Genomic DNA, 20,819 nt, shown 5'->3' on the forward strand with positions numbered 1-20,819 from the left:
AAGGTTGAATAGCATCTAATCAGGGATGTAACAAAGTAATAGAAATGTAATAACAACTATAGGACCTTTTCTCAGAGCGTCATCATAGACATACTGTCGACACTTTACCTTGAGCTGGATGTAGAAGTTCCCCAGGCTGCAGCAGACTCTAGACTCCAGCATCTTGTCATCGTTGTTGTGGGCGTAGCGCAGGGCCTTCTCATAGCTCTCTAGAGCCTTCTGGAACACACTGACGCCCAGGAACGCATTGCCCATGCTCAGACACACCTGGAAACACAAGTAGAGGCAGAGGTCGTAAAGGCAGAGGTCGTAAAGGCAGAGGTCGTAAAGGCAGAGGTCGTAGAGGCAGAGGTCGTAGAGGCAGAGGTCGTAGAGGCAGAGGTCGTAGAGGCAGAGGTCGTAGAGGCAGAGGTCGTAGAGGCAGAGGTCGTAAAGGCAGAGGTCGTAAAGGCAGAGGTCGTAAAGGACTGGACTTCGTTGCATTTTTTTCAGTAAAGTCTGATGTACGCAGACATCCAGAGGTCCCAGCCGTCCAGAGGTCCCAGCCGTCCAGAGGTCCCAGCCGTCCAGAGGTCCCAGCCGTCCAGAGGTCCCAGCCGTCCAGAGGTCCCAGCCGTCCAGAGGTCCCAGCCGTCCAGAGGTCCCAGCCGTCCAGAGGTCCCAGACATCCAGAGGTCCCAGACATCCAGAGGTCCCAGACATCCAGAGGTCCCAGAGGTCCCAGACATCCAGAGGTCCCAGACATCCAGAGGTCCCAGAGGTCCCAGACATCCAGAGGTCCCAGAGGTCCCAGACATCCAGAGGTCCCAGAGGTCCCAGACACCCAGAGGTCCCAGACACCCAGAGGTCCCAGACACCCAGAGGTCCCAGACACCCAGAGGTCCCAGACACCCAGAGGTCCTTTTCTCTTTATTTTCCTGTTGTTTTGTCTCTTATTGTAAGAACGTGTTGTTTATTGTTTTTTGTTTTGTTTTCTGCCATCATTGTGTATGTGGCGTGTTTTGTCTGGCAACAGGAAATAAGGCGAAACAGCATATATTACAGTATAATAATATTATTGCTGAGACCCACCTGTCCGTTAAGTTGCAGACTGACAGTGGTTCCCTGCATGTTGAGGCAGGTCTTACAGTAGGACACAGTCTTCTGGAAGTCACACAGCTTCTCGTTGCTCCTAGCCAGGTTAAGGTAGCCCTCAGTCAGGTAGTCTGGGTCCTCCATCTCCCTGGCTGTGTCTATCTGGGCCAAGGCATACTGACGGAGGAGAGAGGGAGGGAGGGAGAGAGAGAGGGAGCGAGAGAGAGAGTAGGAACAATGTAGATAACTAACACTATAGACACAATTTAGATAACACTATAGACACAATATAGATAACACTATAGACACAATGTAGATAACACTATAGACACAATGTAGATAACACTATAGACACAATGTAGATAACTAACACTATAGACACAATGTAGATAACTAACACTATAGACACAATGTAGATAACACTATAGACACAATGTAGATAACTAACACTATAGACACAATGTAGATAACACTATAGACACAATATAGATAACACTATAGACACAATATAGATAACACTATAGACACAATGTAGATAACTAACACTATAGACACAATGTAGATAACACTATAGACACAATGTAGATAACACTATAGACACAATGTAGATAACACTATAGACACAATGTAGATAACTAACACTATAGACACAATGTAGATAACACTATGGACACAATGTAGATAACTAACACTATAGACACAATGTAGATAACTAACACTATAGACACAATGTAGATAACTAACACTATAGACACAATGTAGATAACTAACACTATGGACACAATGTAGATAACACTATAGACACAATGTAGATAACTAACACTATAGACACAATGTAGATAACTAACACTATAGACACAATGTAGATAACTAACACTATAGACACAATGTAGATAACTAACACTATGGACACAATGTAGATAACTAACACTATAGACACAATGTAGATAACTAACACTATGGACACAATGTAGATAACTAACACTATAGACACAATGTAGATAACTAACACTATGGACACAATGTAGATAACTAACACTATGGACACAATGTAGATAACTAACACTATAGACACAATGTAGATAACTAACACTATAGACACAATGTAGATAACTAACACTATAGACACAATGTAGATAACTAACACTATAGACACAATGTAGATAACTAACACTATGGACACAATGTAGATAACTAACACTATGGACACAATGTAGATAACTAACACTATAGACACAATGTAGATAACTAACACTATAGACACAATGTAGATAACTAACACTATGGACACAATGTAGATAACTAACACTATAGACACAATGTAGATAACACTATGGACACAATGTAGATAACTAACACTATAGACACAATGTAGATAACTAACACTATGGACACAATGTAGATAACTAACACTATAGACACAATGTAGATAAATAACACTATGGACACAATGTAGATAACACTATGGACACAATGTAGATAACTAACACTATGGACACAATGTAGATAACTAACACTATGGACACAATGTAGATAACTAACACTATAGACACAATGTAGATAACACTATGGACACAATGTAGATAACTAACACTATGGACACAATGTAGATAACTAACACTATAGACACAATGTAGATAACACTATGGACACAATGTAGATAACTAACACTATAGACACAATGTAGATAACTAACACTATAGACACAATGTAGATAACTAACACTATGGACACAATGTAGATAACTAACACTATAGACACAATGTAGATAACTAACACTATAGACACAATGTAGATAACTAACACTATGGACACAATGTAGATAACTAACACTATAGACACAATGTAGATAACTAACACTATAGACACAATGTAGATAACTAACACTATAGACACAATGTAGATAACTAACACTATAGACACAATGTAGATAACACTATGGACACAATGTAGATAACTAACACTATAGACACAATGTAGATAACACTATAGACACAATGTAGATAACACTACAGACACAATGTAGATAACTAACACTACAGACACAATGTAGATAACTAACACTATAGACACAATGTAGATAACACAATGTAGATAACTAACACTATGGACACAATGTAGATAACTAACACTATAGACACAATGTAGATAACACAATGTAGATAACTAACACTATGGACACAATGTAGATAACTAACACTATAGACACAATGTAGATAACACTACAGACACAATGTAGATAACTAACACTACAGACACAATGTAGATAACTAACACTATAGACACAATGTAGATAACACTATGTAGATAACACTATAGACACAATGTAGATAACTAACACTATGGACACAATGTAGATAACTAACACTATAGACACAATGTAGATAACACAATGTAGATAACTAACACTATGGACAGAATGTAGATAACTAACACTATAGACACAATGTAGATAACACTATAGACACAATGTAGATAACTAACACTATAGACACAATGTAGATAACTAACACTAAAGACACAATGTAGATAACACTATAGACACAATGTAGATAACTAACACTATGGACACAATGTAGATAACTAACACTATAGACACAATGTAGATAACTAACACTATGGACACAATGTAGATAACTAACACTATGGACACAATGTAGATAACTAACACTAAAGACACAATGTAGATAACTAACACTATGGACACAATGTAGATAACTAACACTATGGACACAATGTAGATAACTAACACTATAGACACAATGTAGATAATTAACACTATAGACACAATGTAGATAACTAACACTATGGACACAATGTAGATAACTAACACTATAGACACAATGTAGATAACACTACAGACACAATGTAGATAACTAACACTACAGACACAATGTAGATAACACTATAGACACAATGTAGATAACTAACACTATGGACACAATGTAGATAACTAACACTATAGACACAATGTAGATAACTAACACTATAGACACAATGTAGATAACTAACACTATGGACACAATGTAGATAACACTATAGACACAATGTAGATAACTAACACTATGGACACAATGTAGATAACTAACACTATAGACACAATGTAGATAACTAACACTATAGACACAATGTAGATAACTAACACTATAGACACAATGTAGATAACTAACACTATAGACACAATGTAGATAACTAACACTATAGACACAATATAGATAACTAACACTATAGACACAATATAGATAACTAACACTATGGACACAATGTAGATAACACTATAGACACAATGTAGATAACTAACACTATAGACACAATGTAGATAACTAACACTATGGACACAATTTAGATAACTAACACTATGGACACAATGTAGATAACACTATAGACACAATGTAGATAACTAACACTATAGACACAATGTAGATAACTAACACTATAGACACAATGTAGATAACTAACACTATAGACACAATGTAGATAACTAACACTATAGACACAATGTAGATAACTAACACTATGGACACAATGTAGATAACTAACACTATAGACACAATGTAGATAACTTACACTATAGACACAATGTAGATAACACTATGGACACAATGTAGATTACTAACACTATAGACACAATGTAGATTACTAACACTATAGACACAATGTAGATTACTAACACTATAGACACAATGTAGATTACTAACACTATAGACACAATGTAGATAACACTATAGACACAATGTAGATAACACTATAGACACAATGTAGATAACTAACACTACAGACACAATGTAGATAACTAACACTATGGACACAATGTAGATAACTAACACTATAGACACAATGTAGATAACTAACACTATAGACACAATGTAGATAACACTATAGACACAATGTAGATAACTAACACTATGGACACAATGTAGATAACTAACACTATAGACACAATGTAGATAACTAACACTATAGACACAATGTAGATAACACTATAGACACAATGTAGATAACTAACACTATGGACACAATGTAGATAACTAACACTATAGACACAATGTAGATAACACTATGGACACAATGTAGATAACACTATGGACACAATGTAGATAACTAACACTATAGACACAATGTAGATAACACTATAGACACAATGTAGATAACACTATAGACACAATGTAGATAACACTATGGACACAATGCAGATAACTAACACTATAGACACAATGTAGATAACTAACACTATAGACACAATTTAGATAACACTATAGACACAATATAGATAACACTATAGACACAATGTAGATAACTAACACTATAGACACAATGTAGATAACTAACACTATAGACACAATGTAGATAACACTATAGACACAATGTAGATAACACTATAGACACAATGTAGATAACTAACACTATAGACACAATGTAGATAACACTATGGACACAATGTAGATAACTAACACTATAGACACAATATAGATAACACTATAGACACAATGTAGATAACTAACACTATAGACACAATGTAGATAACTAACACTATAGACACAATGTAGATAACACTATAGACACAATGTAGATAACTAACACTATAGACACAATGTAGATAACACTATAGACACAATGTAGATAACTAACACTATAGACACAATGTAGATAACTAACACTATAGACACAATGTAGATAACTAACACTATAGACACAATGTAGATAACTAACACTATAGACACAATGTAGATAACTAACACTACAGACACAATGTAGATAACTAACACTATAGACACAATGTAGACAACTAACACTATAAACACAATGTAGATAACACTATGGACACCATTTAGGTAACACTATATGCCATCTTGACAGATCTCTATTGAAAGTGTTTTTAGTCCAGCACTAGGCCTAATCTGTAGCTGGGGGACTGGCCTTGCAGTCACGAAACAAAACCTTTTGATTGGATAGAAGTAATGGAATATTATTATTGATAAAATGATGTCATGTACCTAAATATAAAGAACAATTGAGCCACCCCTAACACATCAGGGTTACAGAAGTTCAAGTTTTAAGTCACAGTCTCCCGTTTCGGGGCCCCGTAACTAACTTAATGAAGCAGTGGGTATAGGAGTGAGTAGGGAGTTTTATATCAACAACAAGGCCCGTATCCAAGCTCTGGTTGCAAGGCTCTCTCTGTGCCCCCCGTCGCCTGTATCCTATGGAAGCCACACATTAACCCCCTTATGCTCCTCCGGATTCCGTTTAGATAACGCCATAGAAACAGAATGTACTACAGTCAGATTTCCATGGTCAGAGGGGCTTAGTCCATTCTAGTTCAATCTATTTCTATGGATAATCCCAGGAGGAAAGGTTTGAAACAACACCATGTTGAAATGCTGCAATGGAAGAGCTGGAGAATGTATCTCCCTGGCATCCACCATGATGACACATTCAATTAATGACAACAGCAGCATCCCCTCATCATATCTCTCCACACAACCTCACAGCAGATTTACTGCCATTTCAGTTTAAAACTACATGCATTCTTGGAACCGGTTCAAGGAACAGAACTGAAAATCCGGAAAAGAACAGAAATGGAACCCAGTACGAAAGTGATCCATACTGTTCCGGAACAGAACCGTCTTTTACATTCCAGGCATTTTTTTCAGTCCCACAAAAAAAATGCAACAAAGCACCTATGCAAAGCCCTCACTCTGTCACTCAGAAACTTATTCCAGTGTCACGCATTAACTAGTACTAATACTATAGGACTAGTTATCACGCATTAACTAGTACTAATACTATAGGCCTAGTGATCACGTTTCACGTTGCATTTATTAACTACAAAAAGGTAAGAAGTGTTTTTTATTCTGGTGCTGCTCTGCACACACAAGCGTGTTAGCTAGCTATTCAACGTTCCTCCATGGAAGCCGCACCTCATAGGTATAATTCTGTGGCCCTAATTCAGATAATAAATGTCATAAGAAGATGCCCAGTGCTGGTGTAACCGGTGTGAAATGGCTAGCTAATAGTATTTCAATCGGTGGCGTCACTCGCTCTGAGACCTTGAAGTAGTTGTTCCCCTTTGCTCTGCAAGGGCCGCGGCTTTTGTGGAGCGATGGGTAATGATGCTTCGTGGGTGGCTGTTGTTGATGTGTGCAGAGGGTCGAGGTTCGAGGCGAGGTAGGGGCGAGGGTCCCTGGTTCAGAGGGTCCCTGGTTCGAGCCCAGGTAGGGGCGAGGGTCCCTGGTTCGAGCCCAGGTAGGGGCGAGGGTCCCTGGTTCGAGCCCAGGTAGGGGCGAGGGTCCCTGGTTCGAGCCCAGGTAGGGGCGAGGGTCCCTGGTTCGAGCCCAGGTAGGGGCGAGGGTCCCTGGTTCAGAGGGTCCCTGGTTCGAGCCCAGGTAGGGGCGAGGGTCCCTGGTTCAGAGGGTTCCTGGTTCGAGCCCAGGTGGGGGCGAGGGTCCCTGGTTCAGAGGGTTCCTGGTTCGAGCCCAGGTGGGGGCGAGGGTCCCTGATTCAGAGGGTTCCTGGTTCAGGCCCAGGTGGGGGCGAGGGTCCCTGGTTCAGAGGGTTCCTGGTTCGAGCCCAGGTAGGGGCGAGGGTCCCTGGTTCGAGCCCAGGTAGGGGCGAGGAGAGGGACGAAGCTATACAGTTACACTACAAGCCTCCTCCTCAACCCTTTCTTGCTCTCTCCTCACCCGCAAAATTTTAGTTGCGTCTTGCTCCATAGGTTACACTTGTGTGTCCATCATGCATCTAAAAAACTAGCTGGCCTTCTCCATCTGCACTGATTGGTCTAAACAACTAGATGGCCTTCTCCATCTGCACTGATTGGTCTAAACAACTAGCTGGCCTTCTCCATCTGCACTGATTGGTCTAAACAACTAGCTGGCCGGTTCCATCTGCACTGATTGGTGTAAACAACTAGCTGGCCGGTTCCATCTGCACTGATTGGTGTAAACAACTAGCTGGCCTTCTCCATCTGCACTGATAGGTCTAAACAACTAGCTGGCCTGCTCCATCTGCACTGATTGGTCTAAACAACTAGCTGGCCGGTTCCATCTGCACTGATTGGTGTAAACAACTAGCTGGCCTTCTCCATCTGCACTGATTGGTCTAAACAACTAGCTGGCCTTCTCCATCTGCACTGATTGGTCTAAACAACTAGCTGGCCTGCTCCATCTGCACTGATTGGTCTAAACAACTAGCTGGCCTGCTCCATCTGCACTGATTGGTCTAAACAACTAGCTGGCCGGATCCATCTGCACTGATTGGTGTAAACAACTAGCTGGCCGGTTCCATCTGCACTGATTGGTGTAAACAACTAGCTGGCCTTCTCCATCTGCACTGATTGGTCTAAACAACTAGCTGGCCTGCTCCATATGCACTGATTGGTCTAAACAACTAGCTGGCCTGCTCCATCTGCACTGATTGGTCTAAACAACTAGCTGGCCGTGTCCATCTGCACTGATTGGTGTAAACAACTAGCTGGCCTTCTCCATCTGCACTGATTGGTCTAAACAACTAGCTGGCCTGTTCCATCTGCACTGATTGGTCTAAACAACTAGCTGGCCTGCTCCATCTGCACTGATTGGTCTAAACAACTAGCTGGCCTTCTCCATCTGCACTGATTGGTCTAAACAACTAGCTGACCTGCTCCATCTGCACTGATTGGTCTAAACAACTAGCTGGCCTTCTCCATCTGCACTGATTGGTCTAAACAACTAGCTGGCCTGCTCCATCTGCACTGATTGGTCTAAACAACTAGCTGGCCTGCTCCATCTGCACTGATTGGTCTAAACAACTAGCTGGCCTGCTCCATCTGCACTGATTGGTCTAAACAACTAGCTGGCCTGTTCCATCTGCACTGATAGGTCTAAACAACTAGCTGGCCGGTTCCATCTGCACTGATTGGTCTAAACAACTAGCTGGCCGGTTCCATCTGCACTGATTGGTCTAAACAACTAGCTGGCCGGTTCCATCTGCACTGATTGGTCTAAACAACTAGCTGGCCTGTTCCATCTGCACTGATTGGTCTAAACAACTAGCTGGCCGGTTCCATCTGCACTGATTGGTCTAAACAACTAGCTGGCCTTCTCCATCTGCACTGATTGGTCTAAACAACTAGCTGGCCGGTTCCATCTGCACTGATTGGTCTAAACAACTAGCTGGCCTGCTCCATCTGCACTGATTGGTCTAAACAACTAGCTGGCCTGCTCCATCTGCACTGATTGGTCTAAACAACTAGCTGGCCTGCTCCATCTGCACTGATTGGTCTAAACAACTAGCTGGCCTTCTCCATCTGCACTGATTGGTCTAAACAACTAGCTGGCCGGCTCCATCCGCACTGATTGGTCTAAACAACTAGCTGGCCTGTTCCATCTGCACTGATTGGTCTAAACAACTAGCTGGCCGGTTCCATCTGCACTGATTGGTCTAAACAACTAGCTGGCCGGTTCCATCTGCACTGATTGGTCTATACAACTAGCTGGCTGGTTCCATCTGCACTGATTGGTCTAAACAACTAGCTGGCCGGTTCCATCTGCACTGATTGGTCTAAACAACTAGCTGGCCTGCTCCATCTGCACTGATTGGTCTAAACAACTAGCTGTCCGGTTCCATCTGCACTGATTGGTCTAAACAACTAGCTGGCCTGTTCCATCTGCACTGATTGGTCTAAACAACTAGCTGGCCGGTTCCATCTGCACTGATTGGTCTAAACAACTAGCTGGCCGGATCCATCTGCACTGATTGGTCTAAACAACTAGCTGGCCTGTTCCATCTGCACTGATTGGTCTAAACAACTAGCTGGCCGGTTCCATCTGCACTGATTGGTCTAAACAACTAGCTGGCCGGTTCCATCTGCACTGATTGGTCTAAACATCTAGCTGGCCGGTTCCATCTGCACTGATTGGTGAAGTGATTTAATGAGCTAAATGTAAACAACTGTTGATTTCAGGTTGAAAAAGGAACAGAAAGGAACGATATAAACCGGTACTTTTTGTTTTGTTTTTCGAACCGGTTCATAACTTTATTTTGTTGGTTGGAACAGTGGAACATAAATATATTTTAGGGGGGGAGTTCTGTTCAGAACAAAACGATTGGAAAATAATTTCAGTTCCAACCCTTGCTGCTCAAATTGAAAGTGCTGCGTTATAATCCCAAAAGATGGACACTTCAATATATCCATTATATAATACATACAGGACTTGGAGGAAATCAGTGGATCATACTACAAAGTCTATCTTATGAAATTGTTTTTGCCTAACTCAACTAACGCCTAATACCAACTGTTCAATCAGGATGTGGAATGTGTCTGACATGCTACCCAAATAGCTAACATCTCTCAACACTTCAATAACAGGTCGTTGAACTGATGAGAAATTAGAAAAAAATCTACTTCAACATGGCTAGTGAACTTGACAGAGATTCTCTCTCTCTCTCTCTCTCTCTCTCTCTCTCTCTTTTTTTTTTACCTTGAGCATCTCTTTATACTTTCCCATCTCCGAGTGGGCGGTGATGAGACAGCCCAGCACTCTGAACTTCCCCCCGGGGTCTGAGGTCTTCTCCAGCACCTTGGTCCAGACATGCAGGGCTTTGTCAGTCTGATTGGCCTGGTACAGCTTTAAGCCTTTCTCTACCTGCTGCTTGGTTTGGTCCTGGCCCATCTCTGCTACAAGGAGGTGCCTCATAAAAATATTCATCCGCTTAGGTGTTGTTTGGCTTTCAGTGGAGGACCAAGAAAGTAGATCCTTGCCCATGTACAGCGGGTTATGTTAAGAAAGTAGATCCTTGCCCATGTACAGCGGGTTATGTTAAGAAAGTAGATCCTTGCCCATGTACAGCGGGTTATGTTAAGAAAGTAGATCCTTGCCCATGTACAGTGAGTTACATTAAAAAAGATCTGGTCGTAAAGACTGAGGATCCTCTAACGATCTACGATTCTCTGACGTTCCTCTCTGTGGTACTAGGCCTCTCTCTCTGATCCAGTAGGTCTCTATTTCTCTCTCTCTGATCCAACTCTCTTAGCTCCGGCAGGCGACGGGTCAGGAGGACTGGGAGGAAACTGGATCCAGCACCTTAAAGGTCCAGCCAACTAACACCTTCATACCTCATCACTTTGAGGACGAGACGAAAGGAAAACCAAACGTGTCCCTCCCTACTTCCTCGATCCAACAGTAACACCTTTAAGAGTTCACACTTCAGTTCTCCCGAAGATATTCTGCTTTAGAAAAACGCTACAGAAACCCGTCTCCCTGCGAAGTGCTGGCAGCGGTATCCCAGAATATCTGCTCTCTCCACACCCCTGTGAAAGGAATGTCCAGCGCCCCAGTGTCCCCTACTCCCCCACCCCCTCCTTTCCTCTCCCTGTCCCTGGGCTGGCGCTGCAGCAGATGTCCCTGTCACTCTGGACCATGTGTCACTATAGGAATCCTGTTCTGTCCTCTGTTCGCAGATCCAAGGTCCCGTTAGGAGACGCTAGACCCTCTCTTACCCTCCTCACAGAAAGACCTCAACCCTTCAACAAAACTCTGACTGGAGTTAAAACACTACCACCACAACCCAGCCATCAGAAAAGACATAGAGCTCACTCACACCGGGGGGGGGGGGGTTCTGGCATCTGAACTGGGAGAGGAGAGCAACAGCTATAAGCAAAGTTATTTCACAATTCACAACATTGGATGTACAGCTTGTCAAACAAACTACTCCTGGTGGCTCCACGGCTGGTCACTCATTCCTGTGGGTGGGTCTAGTGGACTGGAGACACACCCCCACTACAACCCCCACTACAACCCCCACTTTAACCCCCACTACAACCCCCACTACAACCCCCACTTTAACCCCCACTTTAACCCCCACTACAACCCCCACTACAACCCCCACTACAACCCCCACTTTAACCCCCACTACAACCCCCACTACAACCCCCACTACAACCCCCACTTTAACCCCCACTACAACCCCCACTACAACCCCCACTTTAACCCCCACTACAACCCCCACTTCAACCCCCACTACAACCCCCACTTTAACCCCCACTACAACCCCCACTACAACCCCCACTACAACCCCCACTTTAACCCCCACTACAACCCCCACTACAACCCCCACTTTAACCCTCACCCTGGTGTCAGCAACTGATGCTCAGAATAGTTCACAAAGTCCGACATGTTACTGGCCTTGGGTTTCAGTTGAACAGCCTCCTTCAACACATCGACGGGACAGAGCCTTGGCCTACCCAGTGTAATGTCTGCCTGTGTTTATTCCACACATTTAGTTGAAGGTAATTCCCCCATATCGTTTCACGTTCAACCTCTTACTGCAACTGTCAATCACAGGAGGATTCTGGAGGCAACTGGGGGGGTCCTGCCTTGATTGGTTAGGTGATTAATTTAAAATATATATATATAAAAAATGCATAATAAATGTGGCTGTGACTGGTCAAATGTGTGAGTCAGATGGTGGGCTACCACAGGAGCCCGCTCTCGATGTTCAAAACACACCACAGACCAAAATGTATCCACAGAGGATCAATAGTTTCCAAAAAATAACTGTGGATTAAACGTGATCACAAGCACATACAGGAAACTGCCAAAATGAAGGATTAGCCAATATAGTGTCTTAAAGGGTGTTGGGACACCATGAGCTGCCAGGACAGCTTCAATGCTCCTTGACATAGATTCTACAAGTGGACCTAAACCATGCCAGGATTAAAAAATATATTATTTAACCTTTATTTAACTAGGCAAGTCAGTTAAGAACAAATTCTTATTTACAATGACGGCCTACCAAAAGGCAAAAGGACTCCTGCGGGGACGGGGGCTGGGATAAGATTTTTTTTTAAATTTTAAAATAAAAATATAGGATAAAACACACATCATGACAAGAGAGACAACACAACACTACATAAAGAGAGACCTAAGACAACAACATAACATGGCAGCAACACATGACAACACAACATGGTAGCAACACAACATGACAACAACATGGTAGCAACACAACATGACAACAACATGGCAGCAACACATGACAACACAACATGGTAGCAACACAACATGACAACAACATGGTAGCAACACAACATGGTAGCAACACAACATGACAACAACATGGTAGCAACACAACATGACAACAACATGGTAGCAACACAACATGACAACAACATGGTAGCAACACTTGACAACACAGCATGGTAGCAACACAACATGACAACAACATGGTAGCAACACAACATGACAACAACATGGTAGCAACACAACATGACAACAACATGGTAGCAACACAACATGACAACAACATGGTAGCAACACAACATGACAACAACATGGTAGCAACACAACATGACAACAGCATGGTAGCAACACAACATGACAACAGCATGGTAGCAACACAACATGACAACAACATGGTAGCAGCACAACATGACAACAACATGGCAGCAACACAACATGACAACAACATGGTAGCAACACAACATGACAACAACATGGTAGCAACACAACATGACAACAACATGGTAGCAACACAACATGACAACAACATGGTAGAAACACAACATGACAACAACATGGTAGCAACATGACAACAACATGGTAGCAACACAACATGACAACAACATGGTAGCAACACAACATGACAACAACATGGTAGAAACACAACATGACAACAACATGGTAGAAACACAACATGACAACAACATGGTAGCAACACAACATGACAACAACATGGTAGAAACACAACATGACAACAACATGGTAGCAACACAACATGGTAGCAACACAACATGACAACAACATGGTAACAACACAACATGACAACAACATGGTAGCAACACTTGACAACACAGCATGGTAGCAACACAACATGACAACAACATGGTAGCAGCACAACATGACAACAACATGGTAGCAACACAACATTACAACAACATGGTAACAACACAACATGACAACAGCATGGTAGTAGCACAACATGACAACAACATGGTAGCAACACAACATGACAACAACATGGTAGAAACACAACATGACAACAACATGGTAGCAACACATCATGACAACAACATGGTAGCAACACAACATGACAACAACATGGTAGCAACACAACATGACAACAACATGGTAGCAACACTTGACAACACAACATGACAACAACATGGTAGCAACACTTGACAACACAACATGACAACAACATGGTAGCAACACTTGACAACACAGCATGGTAGCAACACAACATGACAACAACATGGTAGCAACACAACATGACAACAACATGGTAGCAACACAACATTACAATAACATGGTAGCAACACTTGACAACACAGCATGACAACAACATGGTAGCAACACAACATGACAACAACAACATGGTAGCAACACAACATGACAACAACATGGTAGAAACACAACATGGTAGCAACACAACATGACAACAACATGGTAGAAACACAACATGGTAGCAACACAACATGACAACAACATGGTAGAAACACAACATGACAACAACATGGTAGAAACACAACATGGTAGCAACACAACATGACAACAACATGGTAGAAACACAACATGGTAGCAACACAACATGGTAGCAACACAACATGACAACAACATGGTAGCAACACAACATGACAACAACATGGTAGCAGCACAACATGACAACAACATGGTAGCAACACTTGACAACACAGCATGGTAGCAACACAACATGACAACAACATGGTAGCAACACAGCATGACAACAACATGGTAGCAGCACAACATGACAACAACATGGTAGCAACACTTGCCAATAGCACAGTCAGTGTAGTCAGCTCAGCCATACCCATTGAGACTGTGTCTGTGCCTCGACCTAGGTTGGGCAAAACTAAACATGGCGGTGTTCGCCTTAGCAATCTTATTAGGATAAAGACCTCCTCCATTCCTGCCATTATTGAAAGAGATCGTGATACCTCACATCTCAAAATAGGGTTACTTAATGTTAGATCCCTCACTTCAAAGGCAGTCATAGTCAATGAACTAATCACTGATCATAATCTTGATGTGATTGGCCTGACTGAAACATGGCTTAAGCCTGATGAATTTACTGTGTTAAATGAGGCCTCACCTCCTGGTTACACTAGTGACCATATCCCCCGTGCATCCCGCAAAGGCGGAGGTGTTGCTAACATTTACGATAGCAAATTTCAATTTACAAAAAAAAAAATGGCGTTTTCGTCTTTTGAGCTTCTAGTCATGAAATCTATGCAGCCTACTCAATCACTTTTTATAGCTACTGTTTACAGGCCTCCTGGGCCATATACAGCGTTCCTCTCTGAGTTTCCTGAATTCCTATCAGACCTTGTAGTCATAGCAGATCATATTCTAATTTTTGGTGATTTTAATATTCACATGGAGAAGTCCACAGACCCACTCCAAAAGTCTTTCGGAGCCATCATCGACTCAGTGGGTTTTGTCCAACATGTCTCTGGACCTACTCACTGCCACAGTCATACTCTGGACCTAGTTTTGTCCCATGGAATAAATGTTGTAGATCTTAATGTTTTTCCACATAATCCTGGACTATCGGACCACCATTTTATTACGTTTGCAATCGCAACAAATAATCTGCTCAGACCCCAACCAAGGAGCATCAAAAGTCGTGCTATAAATTCTCAGACAACACAAAAATTCCTTGATGCCCTTCCAGACTCCTTCTGCCTACCCAAGGACGTCAGAGGACAAAAATCAGTTAACCACTTAACTGAGGAACTCAATTTAACCTTGCGCAATACCCTAGATGCAGTTGCACCCCTAAAAACGAAAAACATTTGTCATAAGAAACTAGCTCCCTGGTATACAGAAAATACCCGAGCTTTGAAGCAAGCTTCCAGGAAATTGGAACGGAAATGGCGCCACACCAAACTGGAAGTCTTCCGACTAGCTTGGAAAGACAGTACCGTGCAGTACCGAAGAGCCCTCACTGCTGCTCGATCATCCTACTTTTCCAACTTAATCGAGGAAAATAAGAACAATCCAAAATTTCTTTTTGATACTGTTGCAAAGCTAACTAAAAAGCAGCATTCCCCAAGAGAGGATGGCTTTCACTTCAGCAGTAATAAATTCATGAACTTCTTTGAGGAAAAGATCATGACCATTAGAAAGCAAATTACGGACTCCTCTTTGAATCTGCGTATTCCTCCAGGGCTTAGCTGTCCTGGATCTGCACAGCTCTGCGAGGGCCTGGGATCGGGAGAGACACTTAAGTGTTTTAGTACTATATCTCTTGACACAATGATGAAAATAATCATGGCCTCTAAACCTTCAAGCTGCATACTGGATCCTATTCCTACTAAACTGCTGAAGGAGCTGCTTCCTGTGCTTGGCCCTCCTATGTTGAACATAATAAACAGCTCTCTATCCACCGGATGTGTACCAAACTCACTAAAAGTGGCAGTGATAAAGCCTCTCTTGAAAAAGCCAAACCTTGACCCGGAAAATATAAAAAACTATCGGCCTATATCGAATCTTCCATTCCTCTCAAAAATTTTAGAAAAAGCTGTTGCGCAGCAACTCACTGCCTTTCTGAAGACAAACAATGTATACGAAATGCTTCAGTCTGGTTTTAGACCCCATCATAGCACTGAGACTGCACTTGTGAAGGTGGTAAATGACCTTTTAATGGCGTCAGACCGAGGCTCTGCATCTGTCCTCGTGCTACTAGACCTTAGTGCTGCCTTTGACACCATCGATCACCACATTCTTTTGGAGAGACTGGAAACCCAAATTGGTCTACACGGACAAGTTCTGGCCTGGTTTAGATCTTACCTGTCGGAAAGATATCAGTTTGTCTCTGTGAATGGTCTGTCCTCTGACAAATCAACTGTACATTTCGGTGTTCCTCAAGGTTCCGTTTTAGGACCACTATTGTTTTCACTATATATTTTACCTCTTGGGGATGTTATTCGAAAACATAATGTTAACTTTCACTGCTATGCGGATGACACACAGCTGTACATTTCAATGAAACATGGTGAAGCCCCAAAATTGCCCTCGCTAGAAGCCTGTGTTTCAGACATAAGGAAGTGGATGGCTGAAAACTTTCTACTTTTAAACTCGGACAAAACAGAGATGCTTGTTCTAGGTCCCAAGAAACAAAGAGATCTTCTGTTAAATCTGACAATTCATCTTGATGGTTGTAAAGTCGTCTCAAATAAAACTGTGAAGGACCTCGGCGTTACTCTTGACCCTGATCTCTCTTTTGACGAACATATCAAGACTGTTTCAAGGACAGCTTTTTTCCATCTACGTAACATTGCAAAAATCAGAAATTTTCTGTCCAAAAATGATGCAGAAAAATTAATCCATGCATTTGTTACTTCTAGGTTAGACTACTGCAATGCTCTACTTTCCGGCTACCCGGATAAAGCACTAAATAAACTTCAGTTAGTGCTAAATACGGCTGCTAGAATCCTGACTAGAACCAAGAAATTTGATCATATTACTCCAGTGCTAGCTTCCCTACACTGGCTTCCTGTTAAGGCAAGGGCTGATTTCAAGGTTTTACTGTTAACCTATAAAGCGTTACATGGGCTTGCTCCTACCTATCTTTCCGAGTTGGTCCTGCCGTACATACCAATACGTACGCTACGGTCACAAGACGCAGGCCTCCTAATTGTCCCTAGAATTTCTAAGCAAACAGCGGGAGGCAGGGCTTTCTCCTATAGATCTCCATTTTTATGGAACAGTCTGCCTACCCATGTGAGAGACGCAGACTCGGTCTCAACCTTTAAGTCTTTACTGAAGACTTATCTCTTCAGTAGGTCATATGATTGAGTGTAGTCTGGCCCAGGAGTGTGAAGGTGAACGGAAAGGCTCTGGAGCAACGAACCGCCCTTGCTGTCTCTGCCAGGCCGGTTCCCCTCTCTCCACTGGGATTCTCTGCCTCTAACCCTGTTACAGGGGCTGAGTCACTGGCTTGCTGGTGCTCTTTCATGCCGTCCCTAGGAGGGGTGCGTCACTTGAGTGGGTTGAGTTACTGACGTGATCTTCCTGTCTGGGTTGGCGCCCCCCCTTGGTTTGTGCTGTGGTGGAGACCTTTGTGGGCTATACTCGGCCTTGTCTCAGGATTGTAAGTTGGTGGTTGAGGATATCCCTCTAGTGGTGCGGGGGCTGTGCTTTGGCAAAGTGGGTGGGGTTATATCCTTCCTGTTTGGCCCTGTCCGGGGGTTTCTTCGGATGGGGCCACAGTGTCTCCTGACCGCTCCTGTCTCAGCCTCCAGTATTTATGCTGCAGTAGTTTATGTGTCGGGGGGCTAGGGTCAGTTGGTTATACCTGGAGTACTTCTCCTGTCTTATCCAGTGTCCTGTGTGAATTTAAGTATGCTCTCTCTAATTCTCTCGTTCTCTCTTTCTCTCTGAGAACCTGAGCCCTAGGACCATACGTCAGGACTACCGGGCATGCTGACACCTTGCTGTCCCCAGTCCGCCTGGCCTTGCTGCTATTCCAGTTTCAACTGTTCTGCCTGCGGTTACGAAACCCCTACCTGTCCCAGACCTGCTGTTTTCAACTCTTAATGATCGGCTATGAAAAGCCAACTGAGATTTATTCCTGATTATTATTTGACCATGCTTGTCATTTATGAACATTTTGAAAATCTTGGCTCTCTCTAATTTTCTCCTTCTCTCTTTCTTTCTCTCGGAGGACCTGAGCCCTAGGACCATACGTCGGGACTACCGGCCGTGGTGACTCCTTGCTGTCCCCAGTCCGCCTGGCCTTGCTGCTATTCCAGTTTCAACTGTTCTGCCTGCGGTTATGGAACCGCCACCTGTCCCAGACCTGTTGTTTTTCAACTCTTAATGATCAGCTATGAAAAGCCAACTGAAAATTATTCATGATTATTATTTGACCATGCTTGTCACTTATGAACATTTTTGAACATCTTGGCATAGTTCTGTTATAATCTCCACCCGGCACAGCCAGAAGAGGACTGGCCACCCCTCATAGCCTGGTTCCTCTCTAGGTTTCTTCCTAGGTTTTGGCCTTTCTAGGGAGTTTTTCCTAGCCACCGTGCTTCTACACCTGCATTACTAGCTGTTTGGGGTTTTAGGCTGGGTTTCTGTACAGCACTTCGAGATATTAGCTGATGTACGAAGGGCTATATAAAATAAAATTGATTGATTGATTGATTGATTGACAACACAGCATGACAACAACATGGTAGCAACACAACATGACAACAACATGGTAGCAACACTTGACAACACAACATGACAACAACACAACATTACAATAACATGGTAGCAACACTTGACAACACAGCATGACAACAACATGGTAGCAACACAACATGACAACAACATGGTAGCAGCACAACATGACAACAACATGGTAGAAACACAACATGACAACAACATGGTAGCAGCACAACATGACAACAACATGGTAGCAACACAACATGACAACAACATGGTAGCAGCACAACATGACAACAACATGGTAGAAACACAACATGACAACAACATGGTAGAAACACAACATGGTAGCAACACAACATGGTAGCAACACTTGACAACACAGCATGACAACAACATGGTAGCAACACTTGACAACACAGCATGACAACAACATGGTAGCAACACAACATGACAACAACAACATGGTAGCAACACAACATGACAACAACATGGTAGCAACACAACATGACAACAACATGGTAGAAACACAACATGACAACAACATGGTAGAAACACAACATGGTAGCAACACAACATGGTAGCAACACAACATGACAACAACATGGTAGCAACACAACATGGTAGCAACACAACATGACAACAACATGGTAGCAACACAACATGGTAGAAGCACAACATGGTAGCAACACAACATGACAACAACATGGTAGCAGCACAACATGACAACAACATGGTAGCAACACAACATGACAACAACATGGTAGCAACACAACATGACAACAACATGGTAGCAACACAACATGACAACACAACATGGTAGCAACACAACATGACAACAACATGGTAGCAGCACAACATGACAACAACATGGTAGCAACACAACATGACAACAACATGGTAGCAGCACAACATGACAACAACATGGTAGCAGCACAACATGACAACAACATGGTAGCAACACAACATGACAACAACATGGTAGCAACACAACATGACAACAACATGGTAGCAACACAACATGACAACACAACATGGTAGCAACACAACATGACAACAACATGGTAGCAACACAACATGACAACAACATGGTAGCAACACAACATGACAACACAACATGGTAGCAACACAACATGACAACAACATGGTAGCAGCACAACATGACAACAACATGGTAGCAGCACAACATGACAACAACATGGTAGCAACACAACATGACAACAACATGGTAGCAGCACAACATGACAACAACATGGTAGCAGCACAACATGACAACAACATGGTAACAACATGACAACAACATGGTAGCAACACAACATGACAACAACATGGCAGCAACACAACATGACAACAACATGGTAGCAACACAACATGACAACAACATGGTAGCAGCACAACATGACAACAACATGGTAGCAACACATGACAACACAGCATGGTAGCAACACATGACAACAACATGGTAGCAACACATGACAACACAGCAAGGCAGCAACACATGACAACACAGCATGAAAACAACATGGTAGCAACACTTAACACAACATGACAACAACATGGTAGCAACACAACATGACAACAACATGG

General features: G+C 42.6%; 1 protein-coding gene across 1 annotated transcript in view; it reads right to left on the reverse strand.

Annotated features, from left to right (window-relative positions):
- The window catches only part of rapsn (receptor-associated protein of the synapse, 43kD), a 50,614-nt gene extending 39,887 nt beyond the window's left edge, over positions 1-10,727 (reverse strand). The window contains exons 1-3 of the mRNA XM_039016992.1: positions 10,536-10,727; positions 1,072-1,251; positions 109-267 (exon numbers count right to left, since the gene is read on the reverse strand). Of these exons, the coding sequence (XP_038872920.1) occupies positions 109-267; positions 1,072-1,251; positions 10,536-10,727 (531 nt within the window). The remainder of the gene's footprint in view (positions 1-108; positions 268-1,071; positions 1,252-10,535) is intronic.
- Positions 10,728-20,819: the final 10,092 nt, after the last annotated feature.

This window comes from Salvelinus namaycush, chromosome 21, assembly GCF_016432855.1.
Source record: "Salvelinus namaycush isolate Seneca chromosome 21, SaNama_1.0, whole genome shotgun sequence".
Taxonomy (NCBI): Eukaryota; Metazoa; Chordata; class Actinopteri; order Salmoniformes; family Salmonidae; genus Salvelinus; species Salvelinus namaycush.